This window comes from Jaculus jaculus, chromosome 1, assembly GCF_020740685.1.
Source record: "Jaculus jaculus isolate mJacJac1 chromosome 1, mJacJac1.mat.Y.cur, whole genome shotgun sequence".
In the NCBI taxonomy this organism is placed as follows: Eukaryota; Metazoa; Chordata; class Mammalia; order Rodentia; family Dipodidae; genus Jaculus; species Jaculus jaculus.
In genome coordinates this window covers 107,894,411-107,914,565 of record NC_059102.1, presented here as the reverse complement: position 1 = coordinate 107,914,565, position 20,155 = coordinate 107,894,411, and the positions used below count along the sequence as shown (strand labels likewise).

Below are 20,155 nucleotides of genomic sequence, written 5' to 3'. Positions count from 1 at the left end.
ATCTGTAGCTTCTACCAGAATGCTGTTTTCCAGGTACCCACCAACCCTCCCTGCTTGCCACCTGGACAACCCTTTCCCTCTGCCATTCTTCCTGACATCGAGCTCCACATGGGCAGGGACCATTCTGTGTCCCCACCTCTGACGAAGCTGCAGCACTTGACAGGGCACAGGGATAGACAGTGAAGGACTCTGCACAAAGAAAACTTTATTTGACAGCGGCAGGAGGCTGGGACAAATACAGGCCCTTGATGGTGGTGACAGAGCGCACCCAGTTGTCCTTCCAGTGTCGAGCCTCCAACTCCAGGACTGTGAAGTCATTCTGGTTCTTCTTCAGCGCCTCCTCAAGCAGGGCCAAGTATTTCTGGTGGGGGGAGAGCAGCAGAAGAGCCCATGGGGAGAGATCTCCGCCCTTCTCCCTCACTACCAGGAAGAGCCCTGGGGCCTCCAGCAGTGAGCTCCTGACCCAGAGGCACACAGCCAGCTCCCAAGTCATTAAGCTCCCACACAGGGTGGGTGGTTTCCTCCCTTTACAGCCTGTGTGTGTCTGACTCTGAGCCTTGTGCCTTTCTGGTCCTTGATCTGCACAGGAACCTCTCTGGAGGTCAGAAGTCCTGACTTCTGGTGCCCAGCAGTCACTGAACTCTATGGGAAGAGTTTCTACCCCTGTCTGGGACATGGAGTGGCAGCTGGGGACACACCAGCTCTGGGCAGTGCGAGCTTTCCACTGGACCAGTGGACCTCCAGGAAGGACTGGTTTCTCTCTGGGCACCCAAACCAACACTACATGGATCTTCAGAGCTGAGAGGTCCTTCAGGCCCCAGTGCCAGGCCAGGGCCCACAGTCTGCCAGATCCTGGTATGAAATCCTGACTCTGCTCTTGTTAGTGGCGTAGAAGGGAAAGTGGTTTTGGCATCTGTGTCCCTGTTGGTGGGATGAGGACAATTCTCCTTCCCTCGAGGGTTGCAGGGAGGAAGTGGGGGAGTTGTCTCTCCAAGAACAGAAGTTTCCTGAGTTAGAGCCCAGAGGCAGGCAGTGCTGTTCCCATTCCCCATGGCTAAGCAGCTGCTACTCTTCTTGATGCTGTGCTGCCTGTTCTGCCCCTGACTCTACTGTCCCTCTGTGAAGCCATTCTGCATGCCCATGGGCGAAGGGTCCCTTGGCTGCCTACTCCCTAGCGCCTCAGATCCCTAGTGGCCCTGGGGCTGGTATGACCCTTGACCACATCCTTATGCCTCTGTATGGACAGGGCCTGTACTAAATGCTCATGTCCTTGTTCCTATAGAACGTAGAGACCTGTGGCTTTGCTTGCTGCTTCAGCCAAATGTTGGGGTACCTGATTGTGTATAGCTCCCTCCTTCTCAGGGATGCTACTCTGAATTGCCTAGTGCTCCCTGGGACAGCTCCTCCTCCTGCTGCTGCTGTACCACCCGCTCTGCCCCTGCTCCAGGGTTGGGATGACCCAGGCTACTGACTCACCAGGTACACAGCATCTCGGGCTTCCACAGCTGCCATGTGGCCCAGGGTGGTCTTAGAGGTGCATATTGAGGGTGTCTTATGTGTCAGAATCTTGGTTCGGATGGTGATTTCGTTGGGTTTGATTCCTGGCCACTTCCTATAGACAAATGGGCTTGGCTTTGTCATCCACCGTCCACCCAGCACCCCACTGGAAAGCCTGGCGATTACCATGGGTTTAAACAGTTTCATTAAAGAAAAGGCCCCGCTGAGCAAGCACTTCCTGCATGCTTCTTTACACTTTTTAATGCGAATCACTACTTTGCAGCCCCCTCACAGGCCCCAGGACCAGACAGATTGACAGCACCTGTCACACACAACAGACACTAGAGTGGCTCAAGGTGCCAGCAGCAACCTGAACATGGCCTCCCCCTGGGACAGACGTCCTCCCTTTCTTTATGGGGCCCTGGACTAGCTTCTCTCATGTGGACTAGAAGCAGGGAGAATGTCCTCGAAGGCTTCTTCATGTGGGGTGGAATGCCCCACCCTTTTCACTAAGGAGGAGATTAAAGCTCAGAACACAGTGCTTTCCCAAGATTATCAGTTTCCAGCCTGAGCTCCTGACATCCCCCCCACCCCCGCAGATACGGCCATTCCAGGTGTCCCTTGCTCCCCTGGGATCTCACCTGCTCCCACGTTCAATCAGGGGCTTCTCATTCTCTTCTTCCAGGGAGAGCTTAGCCAGCTTCCTCCGAATGAGAATAGATGTTTTCTGCTTTTGGGATTCCACCCCTTGAAGAAATGGGTTACTTATGTGGCCTCCTAACAACTTGAGATACAGGAATGCCACATTATTGTAACATTTAGGGGGGGGAAGGGGGGAAGGTTCATGGGGGGGAAGAGAGGATACTATCAAAGTTATCCATTGCATGCCCAGCCTGGTATGGTTCACTCATTTAGTCATTCTTTTTGTTCTGGTCCTGAGTGGCAGGGGCTTTGGATAAGAGGACTCAGACCACACATTTTGGGGAGGTGGAGAGCTTATTAACTGTTTAGAGTCTTTAGGCAAAGGAGGAGGAATGAGGAGCCAGAGGGTTTCAGGCTTTGAGCTGGCCAGAAGCCAGGAAGACCTATTAGAAAGTACCTATTAGAAGCAAAACAAACTAAGAGACTAAGGTGGAATCAGAAGAAGATGGAGAAGGATAAGAAAAGCAAGATAGAAGGAAGAAGAGAGGGTGAAAGACTGGCACCAGACTAATTATGTACATACCCTTGGGATGTGGTGGACTTGCCAAGTATGTGAGGGGCTTGTGGGAGTGTGGGCCTGTGCTCAGGGAAGGAAACTGGGTAGCTAGCTCCCCTGTTGAGTGAGTTAGCCCTTTGAGGAAAGACCTCACTTTTGGCCAGTTGGGAGGGGGAAAGGGCTTTGAGACACAAACACTGGGTACCAAGCTGAATGCCTTGCCCCTTGCTAGTCAAGTGCTCTGCCACTAAGCTAAATCCCCAACCCCAAGGATCTAGCGTGATGACCCTATTTTGACATGCTCTGTTGATGGGGAGAAAACAGTACTTAAGTATGAACCAATAGACAGTTCTCTGCTTTGCACCCTAGCAGACTGGCTTGCTCCAGAAGCTTGGAGGAGAGCAGGCAGAGACATTCTAGGACCTGGTGCAGGGGGTCTCCCATGCCCTGAGCCGTGGTCTGTGTAAAACACAACAGTGGATCATGTCCTATGCAGCTCACTGACCCATCCTCACTGGGGTCTCAAACTCGGTGTCTCCAGAGGCCTTGTATTCTCAAATCACACTCACTCTTCACAAAACATTTCTCATCTTGGAAAGTGACTAGCACCTCAAGAAAAAGAAGGGCATATAGTTTGAACAGAAACTGCAAGCTAGGAATTTGTTGTCTTCAAATAGAGATACTGAAAGGCCCAAGAATTCAGAAGCTCAGAAATACTATCACGCTCCAAAGGGAGCTTAAGCGGGCCCCCTGCATACCTCAAACTCCAGGCTTTACTCTCTGTTAGAAGCAAGTAAAGAATCCCTCTTCTCATTATATCAGAGCCCGCTCCTAATATAAAACTAGGTAAAAGGGCATGAGATAGCCCTCAAGGATGGGAAATGAATAATAAAGTGAACCACTTATTTGGTTTCTGTAAATAGCCTGCACTATAAGCCTTACACTATAAGCCTTAATAGCCCACACTGTTAGCCTTAGTAGCTCGCACCATAAGCTGTAACAGCCTGCCTCAGACCACCAAGGTCATAGGAGGCTGATACCATACTCTGCTACCCCCACCTAAGGAATTGCACAAAGGCTGACCTCCAAGGTCATAGGAGACTGGTACCACACTCTGCTACTCCCACCCAAGGACCTGCGCAAATGCTGACCACCAAGGTCATAAACTAATTGGCTTAGAAACTATGGGGTGGCACAAACTGACTGGCTAATACCCTGCGGGGCTCCTAATATTAGAAAATGATCGGTCTAATGCACAGGCTTTGTTAGAAACCCTATAAAAACTGTCCTGTTCCTGCATTCGGGGCTCTGCAGTCCTCTACCCCTGTGAGGTGTACAACTGTGGGCCCCAGCGCGCTTGGAATAAAATCCTCTTGCAGTTTGCATCAAGAGCGCTTCTCGTGAGTGATTTGGGGTGTCGCCTTATCCGGGCAGAGCGTGGGGGCCCCCTGCGGGGTTTTTTTTCCTACAATACGTGGTACAGATATTTTCTTTAGCACCTTTCCAGCAGTGAAAAATTAGAAACAGCCCCATGCTCAACAGCAGGGTTGAATTCCTAAATTGGTGTGCATTAGCTGAAACTGTTCAAGGAGAAGAGCCTCAGTGAGATTGGCTGCGATCCACCAGAGGGAACGAGGTGACACACCTCCCGGTCCCTGGAGCTCTCCCACCCAGCCCTGGTACTCTGCAGGCCTGTGCCCACAGGCAGAGGGTCAGAAGGATGAACATTGACTTCTGGAGGAAGGAATGTATTTGAATTGAATTTGTTATTTTACTGTAATAAACCTTTTTGACTTTGTAACAGAAACTTTTAGAAATAGAAGGAATAGATTTCACTGTCTACGTTAGCAATAAATGAGTAACATTGATATGATTTTCATTTCCTTTGACTGCAAAAGATCATATGCACATTTTAAAACTTTCAATGTCACCTAATGGTATGGGGGAAAGATCTGGATGCTGCCCCTCAGCAGAGGGGATCAGCAGCAGTCTCTCAGGTTTCTTCTTACTTTTTGTCTCTTACGGTCTCCATGTTTTCCACAGATTATGAATCTGTGACTATGCTTGTTGAGATTACATGTGTTTTGAAATACAGAATCATAGCCATGTCCTAGTTACCCATCTGCTTTTTCCCAAGTCCTTCTATTCTGCCACATCACCGCGTGCAGACGCAGCACCTCCACTTTAACAGCCATGCTGAATTCTCTTGCACAGCTGTCCCACTGTTTATACACCCAGCTCCTAGGGCTGGCCATTAGTGTTGATCCCAGTTCTTTGCCACTTCAAGCATATATCTTGGGATGTACATATAAGTATTTCTGTTGGAGAATTTTCTAGAATTAGAACTGCTAAGTCATAAGAGTACAAGTGCAGAATTTTAAGAGAGACTAACAAAACATTTTCCAAGACAGCAGTTAGTAACTCCCACTCCCACGAAGGGCCACTGTGATGCTTCTGCTTCCTCATGTCTTCACCTGCTGGGTGCATGTCTATGGACAACCCCTCACTCCCAGCAGGCTATGGAGAAGGATCTTGTGCTCAAGACCAACCTGGGCGAGGAACTGTGGGAATATTTACTGTGGACCTCACAGACAACTTTGCTGAGAATACTGCTATAGGATTTATTTCCTGCTAAATTCTTGACTTGTTAACTTACCCTGAAAGTTTATTTTAAGACCACGTGATCGACCAGCTTAAAGCAACATAAGGAGGTCTCCTCTCTGTCTTGGTGAACATTTGGCCTGAGCCACCCAGATGACCAATATTGACAAGGCGTGTTTACAGTGCTGACTGATCTGAAGCTGTGCTCTTTCTCCACTTTCGCAGTGGCTTGGTTAGACTCTTGACCCGGAACAAGTATGCCTGAATGAGAATTGATGGCTATGGCATTGAAGATGGCACAGTAAGTAAAAAGCTACCCACAGCAATTCCACAGATCTGTTGAGAGCAGCAGGTGGGTTTAGTGTGATCACGTGTGTGAACAGAGTGTGCATATTCTGAATCAGCACAATCCAACAAGCCAGACCTCTAAACCCCTTTCTCCAATACATGCTTCAAGATTATTCAAAGTCAAAAGTTCCTTGCACTTCTCCCAGGAAATGATCAACTTGTTCACACATTACTGATTTTTGACTGTTTGATAAAAATACCAGTGAGGGTGCAAGATGTCATGGCCCACACCTTTAATCCCAGCACTCCCGAAGAAGAGGTAGGAGGACTGCTATGAGTTTGAGGCCAGCCAGGGACTACAAAGTGTGCGTCAGGTCAGCCTGGGCTACAGTAGACTGGACTACCTTGCTAGATTCTACCTTGCAAAAACAAACATAATGTACAATAAAAGAAGAAAAGAAGACTACCAATGCATGCCACATCAGCCTGGGCTAGAGTGAGATTCTACCTTGCAAAGACCAAAGACCAAAGACCAAAGACCAAAAAAAAAACCCTAAAATAAAATAAAAAAGCAATGAGTGCCTGGCAATGTAAGCTATAGCCACAGCATATCAATGCAGTGGCAACAACAAATGCAGCAAGTTCACCCTGGGGCTTAAGTGACTCCAAAGGTCAGCTTTCCTTCTCTAAGGCTCTGCAGATACAAGCAGCTAGCCTACTCAGGAAAATGACTCCAAGGGTTAGTTTCTATAATCCCAAGACTGTGCCCCTAAATTGGGCACTTTCTCATTGTCTTGGGGTTTACCAAACAGGCAAGATGGGATGACCAGAAAATTCAAGGAGGCTACCAATCTCTGATGCCCAAACTATGGAATTACAGGTACAGAATACCAGACTGACTTTTTTCTATGGCTTTAGGTCCTTAGGTTTGGGAAGCAAGGCCTCTATTGAGTGCCTATCACCCAGCTCCAGCCCATACTTTTCTTGAAATGCATGTCTTTGGTAATTATCCTCTTGAAAAACATGTGACATGTGAGAGTTCTTTTTACCACAGATAAGAGTCACACTTCCTATGACCCATACATTGTAAAGAATTCATTTCCATTCTACTTTCAGTATCACTTTTTTTTTTTGTATTTATTTTGGCCTCAGGGAAGTGCCACTATTTCTTCTGAGGTTTCCGATTATACCATACTTAAGTGTACTTAATGTCAACAGAATGAAAATATTTACTGCATTTGTTCCATTTTTTCCCTATAATAATCTTTGACCAAAACATTATTTTAAGCTGGGCGTGGTGGTGCACGCCTTTAATCCCAGCACTTGGGAGTCAGAGGTAGGAGGATCGCCGTGAGTTGGAGGCCACCCTGAGACTACATAGTGAATTCTGGGCTAGGGTGAGACCCTACCTTGAAAAACAAAACAAAACAATAAAACCAACAAAAAAATCTCATAATTTTAAATGAAAACAAAAACCAATTGGCTTACTTATGAGAGTAACTGTTTCCCCCTGGTTGAGGGACAACGGATACTTCTTTGTCCCCCATCTTACCACTCATTTCCCTCAGGGACCAGAGCAAGAGGCTCTGGCACCACTTACGTGCAACTTGGATGTCGTCAATTGTGATCACTTCATCTAGCTGTAGCAGGAACTTCTCTGTGAAAGTGGCCAAGCTGGATATGAAAAGGCGGCCATACTTCCTGATGAATTCCTACAGGGAAACAGGGTAAGGGCAAACCTCAGGAAGAAGAGCTCCCTGACCAGGCTGGCTGAAAGAGGCAGAGTTGTGTCTGCAGAGAACTCACTGGAGAGCCACCCTCAAAGAAATGGTTGTGACAAATGTGTCAGCCAGAATCTGGTCCTCAGAGTCCAAAGTCTCACTCAGCAGCTAACTTGGCACAGAATCAAGAAAGTTTTGAGAAATACCATGGAGGGTCTGGGGAAACAGCTCTGAGTTCTTCCTTACAAGCATGAGAATCTGAGTGGGAAGACCTAGGACCTACACAAAAATGGCAAGAGTGGTGGCTTGTGACTACAGTCCCAGGGCTGGGGAAGTGGAGACAGGATGATCCCTGGGACTTGTTGGTCAGCCAGATTAGTGGTGAGATTCAGGAAAGAGGCCCTCTGATTTCAAAGGAGGTTGTAGTACTCCCAGGAATGACCCCACGGTTGTTCTCTGTCCTCCACACGCATGGACATGCATGTACACCTGCACCCAACAGCTGTGCTCATGTGTTTATAAAAGCAGAGAAATGGCCAAGGGACATAGAGCCAGTTTACCACAGAGAAATGACAAAATCTAAAATATGTTTACTTGATGTCAAGGTTTTAGCCAGTAGAGAAAATGAGTCTTGTGGTTAAGGCCTCACTCATTAACAGCACACTGATGCTAATTTGTTATGGTTTAAGGGTTATAAAGGCTCTCAACAAAATAGATATGTTCCTCAGTCAAGGGTTTAACCCCCTGTCCTCTAACAACAGTTAGGATGTCTTCTCATGAAATGGAGTACAGTTAGGGTGACTGGACCTCTGAAGGTAAAAAGGCAGGGCAGTTTGCACTTGCTAGAATTCAAAAATTATCTCACTTCTTATCTCTTGCCTAGTTCCTTAGACCTGATTTTCCACAAACAACCAGGACCCCTCCTGGGAGGCAGGGCTTTCATAGGGTTTAGGCATTGTGGTTGGTCAAGTTCAGCCCCCTAGAACTTGGTGTCAGGGCTAGTCTCTTCTTGAGAAAGCCCCTGGCTGTAACCAGCCAGCTGTCCCTCTGCTCACCTGAGCTGGAGAACAGCCCACCACTATAGAGTTATAAATGCCTTTCCAAGGGGAGAGAAGGCTCTCTGTCCACTTGGGAACTTCCAGCTGTGGGTGAATTTTTCCCTCAGATGGGCCTGGGCTGGCTTGACCTAGGCCCAGCTGGGTTGAGCCAAGGTGCACCCTAGCCCTTACTCTCCATATGGGTTCTTTATCCCTTCTAACTCCCCACTTGGCATGAGCTCCTTGAACTTTCTTTTCTCTCTTTTTTTCCATGTTTTTTTCCAGACCCTCCATGTAGGATTTCTAGCCATGTAGGTGTCTTTTATTGGCTTTATACTTCCCTCAATAAATATAATAACTTAAACCTTGTAATTTTGACCTCCAGCCAGTGGCTGGAGGTGTCACAGGGCTGATCCTAGGGTCCATCCCTAAGGTGTGGGGGTGGATTTGGAATTCCAGTCCAAAGACAGGCCAAGTGCCCGAGTTTGCCTGGAGCTCCTGAAGTATGCTTGCTTGTGCTGGAGTTGGTGATGTCTTCTCCCTCTGTCTGCTAGGTCCTGTAAAAGGGGACCAACTTCTTCTGTCATATGGAATTTCCCCTGGATCTGTAAGCATAAAGTAAATTTCCTTTCCCCGTTAACTGTGCTGGTTTGAAAGTTCAACCCAGAAACTGCAGCTAACTGCTACAGGATAGGTTTTGAGGAGTGGGAGTTGCTGAAATGAATCTATGTGGATTTTGTTCTTTTTGAACTTGTGTGCTGGAGGAATGAGAAACTTGTTGCTTGCAACTGAAGATGTCTTCTGGAGTGGTAAGCCAGGTTTTATGGACTATTCTGATGAGAGTTTGAAAATGCTAACTGTAGAGAGAATTATACTTGGAGGTTTGGCTTATGAACTTTCTAAAGGGAAGGAAATATTGCAGAAAACCTTATTGAAACTAGGCTACTGGTATCAGGGTTGGCTGTGTTCTACTACCAAGCCCCAGAGAGTTTGATCAAGGTTAAATTTGTCATGGACTTATATGCTTGGCTAAAGATATGGGACTAAGAGATGCAAGATTTAAAATTGGAAAAACAAGCAAATTTAAATAGCAGCACAGAGAGCTGCTATTGTCAAAAACATTAGCAGTCTAAAGGAAGATGTCCAACTCCTTTACATTAAAACAACAGAGAGAATGCCTGAGTTGATCCCACCCCAGAAATACTGAATGGTAGGAATGCAAACTTTTTTGAAAGGAGATATTTATAAGGAATAAACCTGCTCTACAAATCACTGATTTATTTTGTCTCTGAATTAAGAATATAGCTGTGTCCTTCACACCTGGTTATTGGTTTTGGAAGCATGAGAAATACATGGAGGGGTGAAGTGTACATGGTTCCAGTAGCTGTGAGACAGGGCATGTGACCCTGACAGGATGGGAAAGCCATTGGAAGATGGGCTGTAGTTTGCATGGAGACATGAAGCTGTTTTGGATCTATGAGGACTGTGCAAGGGCTACCATGGAGGCTGTTGGTTAGGGATGGAAGTTTTCTCTGGCTAGTCAGCCCAGCTGGAGGGGTGGAACTGGAATATCCAGACACATCTGACTGATCACTGGGTATATCAAACTTGAGCTGCAGAAGTTTGATGTTTGCTTGGTAGCTCTTGAGTTTGCATTGTTCTAGTCTCTCCTTGCTACGCCTTATAGCAATTGAAAATGTTTAATGTTTACTCTGTGCCTTTATGTGATGAAAATATAAAATTTGTTTTGATTTTAAAAGACTCACAGCTAAGAGACTCTTCTAAATCTTAGATGATACTTAGCACATTAGAACGACCTTAAATCAGTAAAGACTATGGGGGCCTTTGAATTTAGACTGAACACAATTTTAAGTGTGGATGGTTATGAATCTACTGGGGGCTGGGGTGGAATGTGGTACTTTGAATGGATGTCTTCCAATATACTCAGGAATTTATTAAAGCTGGTAATTTAGATCTCTAGCCACCTGGCTGGAGGAGGTGTCACTGGGCTGATCCTAGGGTCCAGCCCTCAGGTGTGGGGGTGGATTTGGAATTCCAGTCTAAAGAAATGCAAAGCACCTGAGCTTTGCCTGGGATTCCTGAAGTGTGCTTATTTGTGGTGCTGGTGGTGGCTTTTCTCTGTCTGCTTGGTCTTGTTAAAGGGGGCCAACTTCTGTCATTATGGAATTTCCCCTGGACCTGTAAGCTTCAAATAACTTTCCTTCCCCACATAACTGTACCTGGTTTGGAAGTTCATCCCAGCAACTGAAGCGGACTGCTGCATACCCCACAAGTACCATCACCTATCAAGTCCTCTTGCTTTGTGCCTGCTTTGACCCTGGAACCAGTTAAGGGCCCCCTTTGTATTTCTGGTAGCCAACGACTATCAAGGACATTTTGTTATATGGCGGTACAGTCCTCCGCACGTGGAGTGTGGAAGCAAAGGCAGCACTCACCTCCAGCTCCTCCTTGTATAACTTGAGGGTGCCCTCCAGCTCCTCCTGCCTTTTCTCCTCCATGATGCGCAGTGACTCCATTTGTTGAGAATATTTGGGGTGTCCAAGACTTGGATGGAGCTTCTGGAAATTCTCAGCCTTCAATCAAATCAGAATTCAGGAGGGATTTAGATCCAGACTTGAGACCAGGACTAGTGTCCTCTGTCAACTAAGGACATAGCCAAACAGATGTGTCCTGTGATTGCAGTGTGAGGGGACATGGTAGGCAGAGGACTGAGTGGCAGACAGGAAAATAAGAGCTGGGAATGGGGCCTACTTGGGTTGACAGAGAGGGTGGGCTGAGCATCTGCTCCAGCAATCAGTACTTCTTTCCACCATAATCGGTTCCTGAGCTGGGGGTGGGGGCTCATCCCTGTAATCCAAGCACTCCCAACTCCAAAGGCTGAGGTAGGAGGATAGACATGAGTTTGAGGCCTCATCAACAGAGTGAAACCCAGGTCACGCTGAGCTAGTGTGACATCCTATCTCAAAGAAACATCTATACCAACTATGTCCCATGGCTCCAAAGACCACTGTGTACAACCATTACTGGCTGCAGTGACTATGACTCCACCAGACCCAGCAGGCCTTTACATGATACAACAAGGGGTTTCCTGAGTAAGACTTGACTTGGTTATCAATTCACCAATGCCTCCTGTACCTCAGCCCCCATGTAATAATCCCCCACCTGCCTTCTCTCCTTCCCTTGAACTTAGCCCCACCCATCACCTTCCTCCTCCTTCAATGCACCTTCTTTTTCTCTAGCTCCTTCTGTTGCTGCTCAAAGGGTTGCTGGGTCTCTTTCATGGAGGCACAGAACTTCTTCCAGTGCTGCTCCTTGAAGTTCTCCATCACCAGCCAACACACCTGAGGCAGCAGTTCCTCAAATCTCCTCAACTGGGCTCGTAATTCTGTAGAGGATCAGGAAGGGGACAGAATGGAGCCAAGCTGCTGAGATGGTATCTCCAACAAGGGCCAGAGTGGTTTCCCAAAGAAAACGTCTTGATATCCAATGTGGTAATAGCTATTTCATTAAAGGGAGTACTGTAGTCAAACCTATGGACAATGCTAATTAAGCGAGTTCAGAAAGAGCCTCCTGTATACTTGTCGACTTTCCAACTCATAAAGAACTGGGGAAAGTTCTTATCCAACACCCCTTCAAACATTACCTTTGATTTTATCCTCCTCCCTTCCTTTTGATACCTCCAATCAACCATGGGCTAGACCTAGTCTTTCACTCCTCTCTCTCTACTTGTCTCTTGTATTTACCTCTCTTTTAATTTTTAATCTTGGAAGCTATTTTCATTTTCACGAATTCTACCATTGGCTTTGTATAATCTGGCTACAAAGTCATTCATCATTTTGAAATTTCAATTCTTAATTTTTCCATTTTACCACTTCTACTTGATACTTTATTGTATCTAGTGGGTTATCTTGGTAGTCTCTTGCTCCTTACTTGTGTTTCGAATTTCCTCTTTGATTTAATGATAAGTATATTATTCTATGCCTGATAGTTCTTACTCTGTGGCCCAGGCTGGACTTGAACTCAGACTCCTGCTCAACCTCTTGAGTGCTGGAATCACAGATGTGTGCCAGGATGTACAACCTTGGGTCAGAAATTCCTCGACATCCAGAGTCTTTGCTATTCTCATTCTGCATCTCTTACCCTTGGTGTATTGCTTCCTATGTGGGCTCTTTTAACTACTTATCACAGTGCCGGCTTACTCTGGGAATTTTATTTGTGAGAACAGCTTGAAGCCTGAGTTGAAGACAAATTTTCCAGAGAGGATTTGTAGTGTTTGTATTAAGAAAGTTCTGGACACCATAAACTCAAGATAGTTTTAAGCTGGAATATATATTTCACATCTTTTTTTTTTTTTTTGAGACAGGATCTCATGTAGTCCATGCTGGATTAATTTCATGATATAGTCAAGGATGACTTTGAATTTCTGATCTTTCTGCTTCCAAGTCCCATGTGCTATCATTACAGATGTGTCACACTGAGCACAGTTTATTTGGAGATGAGCATTGAATCCAAGACTATTATTATTATTTTTTGCATGCTAGGCAAGTACTCTACCAACTAAGCTACATTCCCTAACCCTCTATTTGAAAATTTTTATTTATTTATTTATTAGAGAGGGATGTGGGAAGAAAGAGGCAGGTAGAGACAAAGAGAGATAATGGGCATGCCAGCACACCCAGCCACTGCAAATGAACTTCAGATGCATGGGCTACCTTATACAGGTTTCTTATTTGAGTCCTGGGGAGTTGAACCTGGGTCCTTTGACTTTGCCGGCAAGTGCCTTAATCTCTGAGCTCCCTAACCCACTATTGAGTTCTTTTGAATGACCCACAAAAACAAATGTGAATTCATGTGTAGGTCAGTAATGACTTCTGGTTTAGAAACCACACGAGGAAAGAGTTCTGGATACTCATGAGAGCTTTTTGGATGGCTTTGTTCTCGTCAGTTAGTACCAAGACTTCTGAACAGACAGTTTTCATGTAGCTACAAAAAGGCTTTATCTCTCATTGGCCTCACTCTGCAGTTAAGAGTCCTTTGTGAGGGCTGGAGGAATGGCTTAGGGGTTAAGGTGTTTCCCCATGAACCCAAAGGACCCAGATTCAATTCCTCAGAACCTACATAAGCCAGATACACAAGGTGGCACATGCGTTTGGAGTTCATTTGCAGCAGCTGAAGGCCCTGGCACACCCATTCTCTCTATCTGCCTCTCACTCCCTATCTCTCTTTCTGAAATAAACAAAATAATAGAAGTTATTTAAAAAAGAGTCCTTTGTGAGCCTAGCTTTATGTAGAACTTCTAGCCTTGGGTTTCCTTGGCATGCGCCTTCTACTCCCAGTGCCCTGAAGACCGTGAGTGAACACAGAGCATCAAGTTCACATGGGGGTCAGCAAATTGATTTAGGGCAGAAACCAGGGTCACTTCTAAATTTATCAGTTTCTACTTTCACTTTTGGTCTTTGTGTGTCTCTGACGTTACAGAGAGCTCATCAATGCATTTAAGAAATCTTATCCTGGGCTGGGGAGATGGCTACGTGCATACAGTGTCTGCTGTGCTAGCATGAGGACCCGAGTGTGGATCCCCAGAGCTCGTGTCAAGCCGGACTTGGCAGCATGAGCATCATAAACCCCAGTGCTCCTGTGTCAAGATGAGAGACAAGACAGGAGAATCACGAGGAGCCCATGGGCCAGCTATCCTGACGCATGCAGCCACTGACGAGAAGGGAGCCTGCCTTCAGCAGAGTGGAAGTGAAGACTGACCCCTGTGCTTCTCCTCTGCCCTCCACGAATGTACCATAGCACATGCACTCCACAGGTGCCCGCACAGACATATACTGAAAAGAAAAGATTTTATACTCAAAATATTATGTTGAACATTTTCAGTGTTTGGACTGTGAAACTGGAAGGGTGAGGGCTGTCAAATTGAAGGAAATAAACTTCTCCAGTGATGGAAGGTTTATGTGAATGACAGAGGGGAAAACAATTGATGGGACTTCCCAACCCATCTGACCACAGGGCCTTTATTGGGAACAGTCACAGATAATGGGATCCCTCTGGGCCTTGTGTGGAAAGCCTGTACCTGAGAAATGAAATCTTATTTGTAGCTTCAGTGTTATTCATTCTATAATCACAGTGATGACACCTATAAGCTAGTCATTGCCTGTACAATGTTACTCTATGTTTACAATTAATCCTCAAAAAAGCCTTCATTGATAGGCATGGCTAATATGTCCAGTTACAGATGAACAAAAGCCAGGGGTCAGAGAAGAGAGATTGCTTCACCAAAGGCATGGAGTTGGTAGATAACAGGGCCCAATCCTGGACCAATATCTGGCTATCACATCATCTTCCTCTCCACCTACCTCACTGCCTCTAAAAACACAAAACCAAGCACAACAATGTCTGCCAGGCTGGTGCCATGGAATATTGCTCATTGATAAAAAGAAGATGTGACATCTGATCAACAATGCACATGACCCCTCAAAGCATCATGTAAAATGAAGGAAGATGGTCAGGAAAAAGCATATGAACCCATCCCCATGGAATTTCAGAAAGGAAAATGCCTGAGACAGACCGTGAGATGCTGTCAGCTTAGAGCTGGGAGAGGATGGAGTGACAAGGGCTAGTTTTAGTAGTGGTGACAATTGCACAACTATGTAAAGAAACTAAAAACCACTGAATGGTACACTACATGGGTGAAGTGTATGGTAAGCAAATGTGATGGGCTGAGGTCAAGTTCCATCAGAGCCAGCGCCTGTCTACTCCCGTTGCACATACCCACAAGGCAGGAGTTGTGGTACTCATCTGCCTGGCTCTGATACTCCAGGATCTTCCTGTTGATGTGCTCAGCACACTGGTCAAAGGTTTCATACATGCAATCAGGCCTGGTGACGGGGCGTTTCTCTTTCCGGTAAAATTCCTATCAGAGAGAGGTGGTCATGACTGGATGAGTAACCACCCTGGTTGACTCTGGTCCTGGTTCCAGACTCCAGAGCCCATTTTCATCTATACACTCTCTAGTCTTTATCTGAGCATACTCTCTGCCCTTGTTTGCTCTTGTGCATCTTATGCCCACCTCGCATGGCCACTCCTGGACCTTTTTCTTGAAGGAGGGAGTGAATGGCAAACTTCAAGACCAAAGTCCATGGTAACTCAAAATGGGATAGGGCTGGCAGTGTACTAGAAAGCACGAAGCTGGATGCAGACTGTGTACACAAACCTGGATGAGCCACAGGCCTGCCCTGCAGGACCCAGCCTGTGGGGCACAGCCAGAAGACCTGGGTGCATTCTGGCCAGGCTGGAGGAGGGCCCATAAGTAGGGCACTACACAGGTTGTGCCCACAACCTCTCCCAGATACCAGTGTGCTGCCATCTCCCTGTCGGCCTCCTACTGGCTTCTGGGTGCGTTTGGGGCAGAGGTTGGACTTACTCATCTTGGCATGACTAGTACCCGACATGCAATGCTATACAAGAAATGTCTGCTGACTGGTAAAGCAAATGAGTAGAATAAAGAGATAAAGACACAATGAATGGGTTTGGTTTCTACAATGAAAACCCAAACAGGCAACAGACTGGGGAAGGCCCTAGGGTATGAGCTTATCATTTCTGCACAGTGCCCAAGGTCAGCATGCTGCCAACCCACAGAAGGTAGGGCTGGGCATCCAGTGTGGCACAGGCCTACGGGCAGTGGCCCTCACCTCCACGACAGTCATCAGTTGGTCGCTGCTCTCCCACAGGAGGGTCTGGATGATGCCCTTAAAATCCCTGCAACACACACAGCATAGACGTGTGAGGGGCCTCATCTAGACAAGCAGCATAGATGGAGCCAAGTGACAGAATATCGTGAGCCTCTTCCTTTGGCTCTGTCACTTCTAGTCATTACTCATATCTGTCCCAGCATATTTGCGGACCATGATTCCTCTCCTGGCTGCAAACTCATCTTGTTCACATTGGTTCTTATCATTTCTGATTCCAGCTCCACGCCAATTTCCTGATTGCCTGGTTCTTCTCTGAGTGGCCCTCAGCCCTAATCTGGTGGAGCTGTAAATTGATTACTTTGCCTGGCTGGTTAGCCTCCCTGCAGCTCTCTAGCCAGTCTCCCAATGTTTAAAGTACTGACTGGCAAGTAATAGATGAAACTTTAGCACCTGGGTGTCCTATAGAAACAAAGCAGAGCTCTGCTCAGAATCAACGGCCCTAGTCTGCAAAGACAAAGCTTAAGCTTAACCAATGAGAAATATCCAATTAACCTGTTCAGGGTATTGGTAACCTCCACATGGGGTAAAATGACAGAAGTAGAGAGAAACGAGTCAGGATTCCCATAATGTTGGAATGTCACCAATGCCCGGAAATAGGGCATGTTAAGTTGTGACCTTTCCTAAGCCACTGTATGAAACAGCCAACTTTTTCTGCATGGTTTTCTAGCTCCAGAAATAAGATCCCCAGGGTTCCAGGCTCCCGAGAAGGAGTGCTGTGTGGAAGGCTTCCTCATTAGGGGAACTGAGGCTACATTGTAGAGCTTGACCCTCCCTAAGGGCTTTTAATTTTCTGAACTTGACATTTTGCTGGTTTGCCTGACATTCTGAAGCTCTACTGAATAGAACAGATTATGTTTTAATCACTAAAGTGACAATAAAAAAAAAAAAGAAATAAGGTTGGGGGTTAAAAATAATCCCAAATCACAAGTTGTCTTTGACTTGCAACCATAACTTTCTTAGCTTAGAATATGAAATTTTGGCAAAAATGTCTCTCAACAAACACGGAATGGCTAAGACAAACTGCCTCTAAGCACGACTGTCCCCTCCTCACCTCTTTATTCCCTGTTCTCTCAGCTGAGTGGCGCGTAGCTGCCTTGACTGAAATGGGTTCCATGGAGGGAAAGAGGAAAGTGTGATCACTTACTCAGCCTGAGGAGGAGGCTTGTCCCCCAGCATCAGGTACTTTCTGTCCATTCGGCTGTACTTGGAGTGCCGTGTGATGCTGTGGGACAAAGACACATCGGTAATCTACAGCATGGTGTCTATAGCCCAGGAGACTGGCTTGGGGAATCAGAGGTGCAGAGTGGCTGTGGGGATCCCTATCCCAGCTCTAGGGATGGGCCCTTTGAGGTACTTCCCGTCTCTTCAAAGGACATTACCTTGAGTTTTTTTTTAAAAAAAATTTATATTTATTTGCAAGGAGAGAGAGAAAAGGCATGCCAGGGCCACATGCCACTGAAATGAACTCCAGGTGCATGTGTCAGTCTGTGCATCTGGCCTTACATGGGTACTGGGGAGTCATATCCAGGCCATCAGGCCTTACAAACCAGTGACCTTAATTGCTGAGCAATCTCTCCAGCCCTATCTTGAGGTTTATCACCAAATCCCAGCCTAGAAGTTTTCATTCTCTCTTCTGTGTAGGAACAGGATGAGCCCTGAGTGAGGGCACCAGAGTTAGCAAATACAAACATGATTCTCAGGGGAAGAAAGATGGCTCAGTGAGCAAAACACTGACACCTAGCCATAAGGGCCAGAGCTAGGGTCCCTCTCAGTCACATGGAGGTACTCAACCCCTCACACACGTGTACTTGCAAACTCATGCATGTGTAACACACACACACACACACACACACACACACACACACACTACTCCATTAGATGTGAATGCTCTATACACAATGAGTAACATTATTATATACATATTCCAGTGCTACTGATAGGAAGTTTAAGTTGGCCTGGACACCCTCTCTTTTATCTGGCAGCACTAGTGACATAATCTTCCATTGTAGAACCTCTTAGAAATAAACATCAAAAGTGATGGTTGGATCACATTAAAAAGTAGATCTCCACCCCACAACCTGCAGTGCTGTGCCCACAGCAGTTAGTTTGCCCAAGATCAATGGCCAGAGGCCAGCCTGCCACAGGCTGTCACAATGCTGTCTTACACAATAGTCCCGAAAGGTAAACAGTACCTACTGCAACCATAGACTCCAATGGGTCAGCACTGAGTAACAAGTGATAGCTACTGTTGCAGGTAGGTTCACATTGCTGGCAGAAAACACCTGACCAAGAGCAGCTTGTGGGGAAAAAAGGGTTTATTTTGGCTTATGGGCTCAATGGGGAAGCACCATGATGGCAGGGGAAAATGATGGCATGAGCAGAGGGTGGACATCACCCCCTGGCCAACATAAGGTGGACAATAGCAACAGGAGAGTATGCCAAACACTGGAAAGGGGGAGCTGGCTGTAACACCCATAAGCCTGGCCCCCAACAATACACTGCCTTCTGGAGGTGTTAATTCCCAAATCGCCATCATCTGGGAACCTAGCATTCAGAACACGTAAGTTTATGGGGGACACCTGAATCAAACCATCACAGCTGCCCTAATTTTTGTCACTATTTCCAATGTAAGGCCAACCAAACACAGCCAGGCAACCTAACCAACCACACAGTGTCTTTCTCTCAGTGGGCCAGCTTCTAGTGCCTCTTGCAATAGCCTCTGACCAAGGCCCAAGGCTTCTGTGTTCCTTCCATCAGAAGTTCCACACTTCCCCACCTGCCCTTAGATTTGCCAAGTGTACTTGATGGTGGTGAACATCCTGCTACCACCAGCTCTGAGACAGGAGCCTTTGCTCCTCTTGTTTCATTGGTCTTCATTTCTCTGCACATCATGGAAGGCACAGGGTTTCAAGAAGCAAAGGGAGGCTTCCCTTCCCTTTCTTTTTTTTTTTTTTTTTTTTTTGGTTTTGTTTTTTTAAGGTAGGGTCTCACTCTAGCCCAGGCTGACCTGGAGTTCACTATGTAGTCTCAGGGTGTCCTTGAACTCACAGCAATCCTCCAACCTCTGCCTCCCCAGTGTGAGATTAAAGGCATGCGCCACCACACCCAGCTTCCCTTCCCTTTCTTAAAGTCAGGAACTAACCCGGGTCATCCAGGGCTTAGTTGGTTTGGCCATGTGGCTTCTGTAAGCTACGTTCCCTGAAATCTGCCAGGAAAGTTGGTGACCAGAGCCTCAAGTGTAATGACTCTCCAGGGCTTAGTTGGTGGCGCACAGGCCACAGTACATGGCCCAGAAGTCTTGTGTCTGTGATATTGCTGCAGGAAAACCCTTTGCTCTGTGGTGTGGCTCCACATGTCCTTATTTCTAATTATGAAACACAACTCTCAGCACGTGGGTTCGTATCCTTTGCAGGACAAGCTCAAGCCTAAATAAAGACAGGACCAGGACAACTGCCACCCATGCCCTCGGTCCCATGAGTCCAGAGTGGGAGCCCCAGAGACCTTCTGAGGTCAGAGTCGGGGTCACAGGGGTTGTCTTTGGCCTTCTCTGGAGGCACATGGGGTTGGTTTCAGGGCAGGGAAGAGTCTGGGAGGTCTTGCATCCCTACCTGCCTGCTGAGGTGGCACTGGTGATGGATAAAGCCTTTTTCATAGACTTTTCAGCTTTGCACCGACTTCGCTTAGAGCCTTGGGAGACGGGTGCCCAGGACAAGAACAGAAGACACGGGATGAGGCACGACTGCCTCCAGCTCCCCCCTCCATCAACCTCCCTGAGACCATGAGGCTGTTCCTTTACCTGCATGTGAGCGATCTTTATCACACAGGTGTGGTTTCGTAGAAGTCAGTCTGAAATCCAAGAAAGGAGATGAGCTTCTCCATGGTGACCATGAGGAGGACAGTACAGGCACACTCTGCCCACCACCTCCATCTCTGTTGGTCATCCACACTACCAAGTCCCCCCATGAGCTCAGAAGTTCAGGTAGGAACTGAGGCTCTGAGAGGGGAAGCGCCTGGCCTGAAGTCACTTGCTCCTAGGGT

At 46.8% G+C, this 20,155-nt stretch overlaps 1 protein-coding gene across 1 annotated transcript in view; it reads right to left on the bottom strand.

The window, feature by feature from the left end:
• Positions 1 to 205: 205 nt before the first annotated feature.
• Positions 206 to 20,155, bottom strand: part of Ccdc180 (coiled-coil domain containing 180) — a 60,637-nt gene continuing 40,687 nt past the window's right edge. The window contains 12 exon segments of the mRNA XM_045160078.1: positions 206 to 361; positions 1,477 to 1,612; positions 2,139 to 2,244; positions 7,185 to 7,296; positions 10,799 to 10,936; positions 11,588 to 11,748; positions 15,138 to 15,279; positions 16,058 to 16,124; positions 17,262 to 17,339; positions 19,726 to 19,801; positions 19,804 to 19,881; positions 19,884 to 19,963. Coding sequence (XP_045016013.1) covers positions 206 to 361; positions 1,477 to 1,612; positions 2,139 to 2,244; positions 7,185 to 7,296; positions 10,799 to 10,936; positions 11,588 to 11,748; positions 15,138 to 15,279; positions 16,058 to 16,124; positions 17,262 to 17,339; positions 19,726 to 19,801; positions 19,804 to 19,881; positions 19,884 to 19,963 — 1,330 coding nt within the window.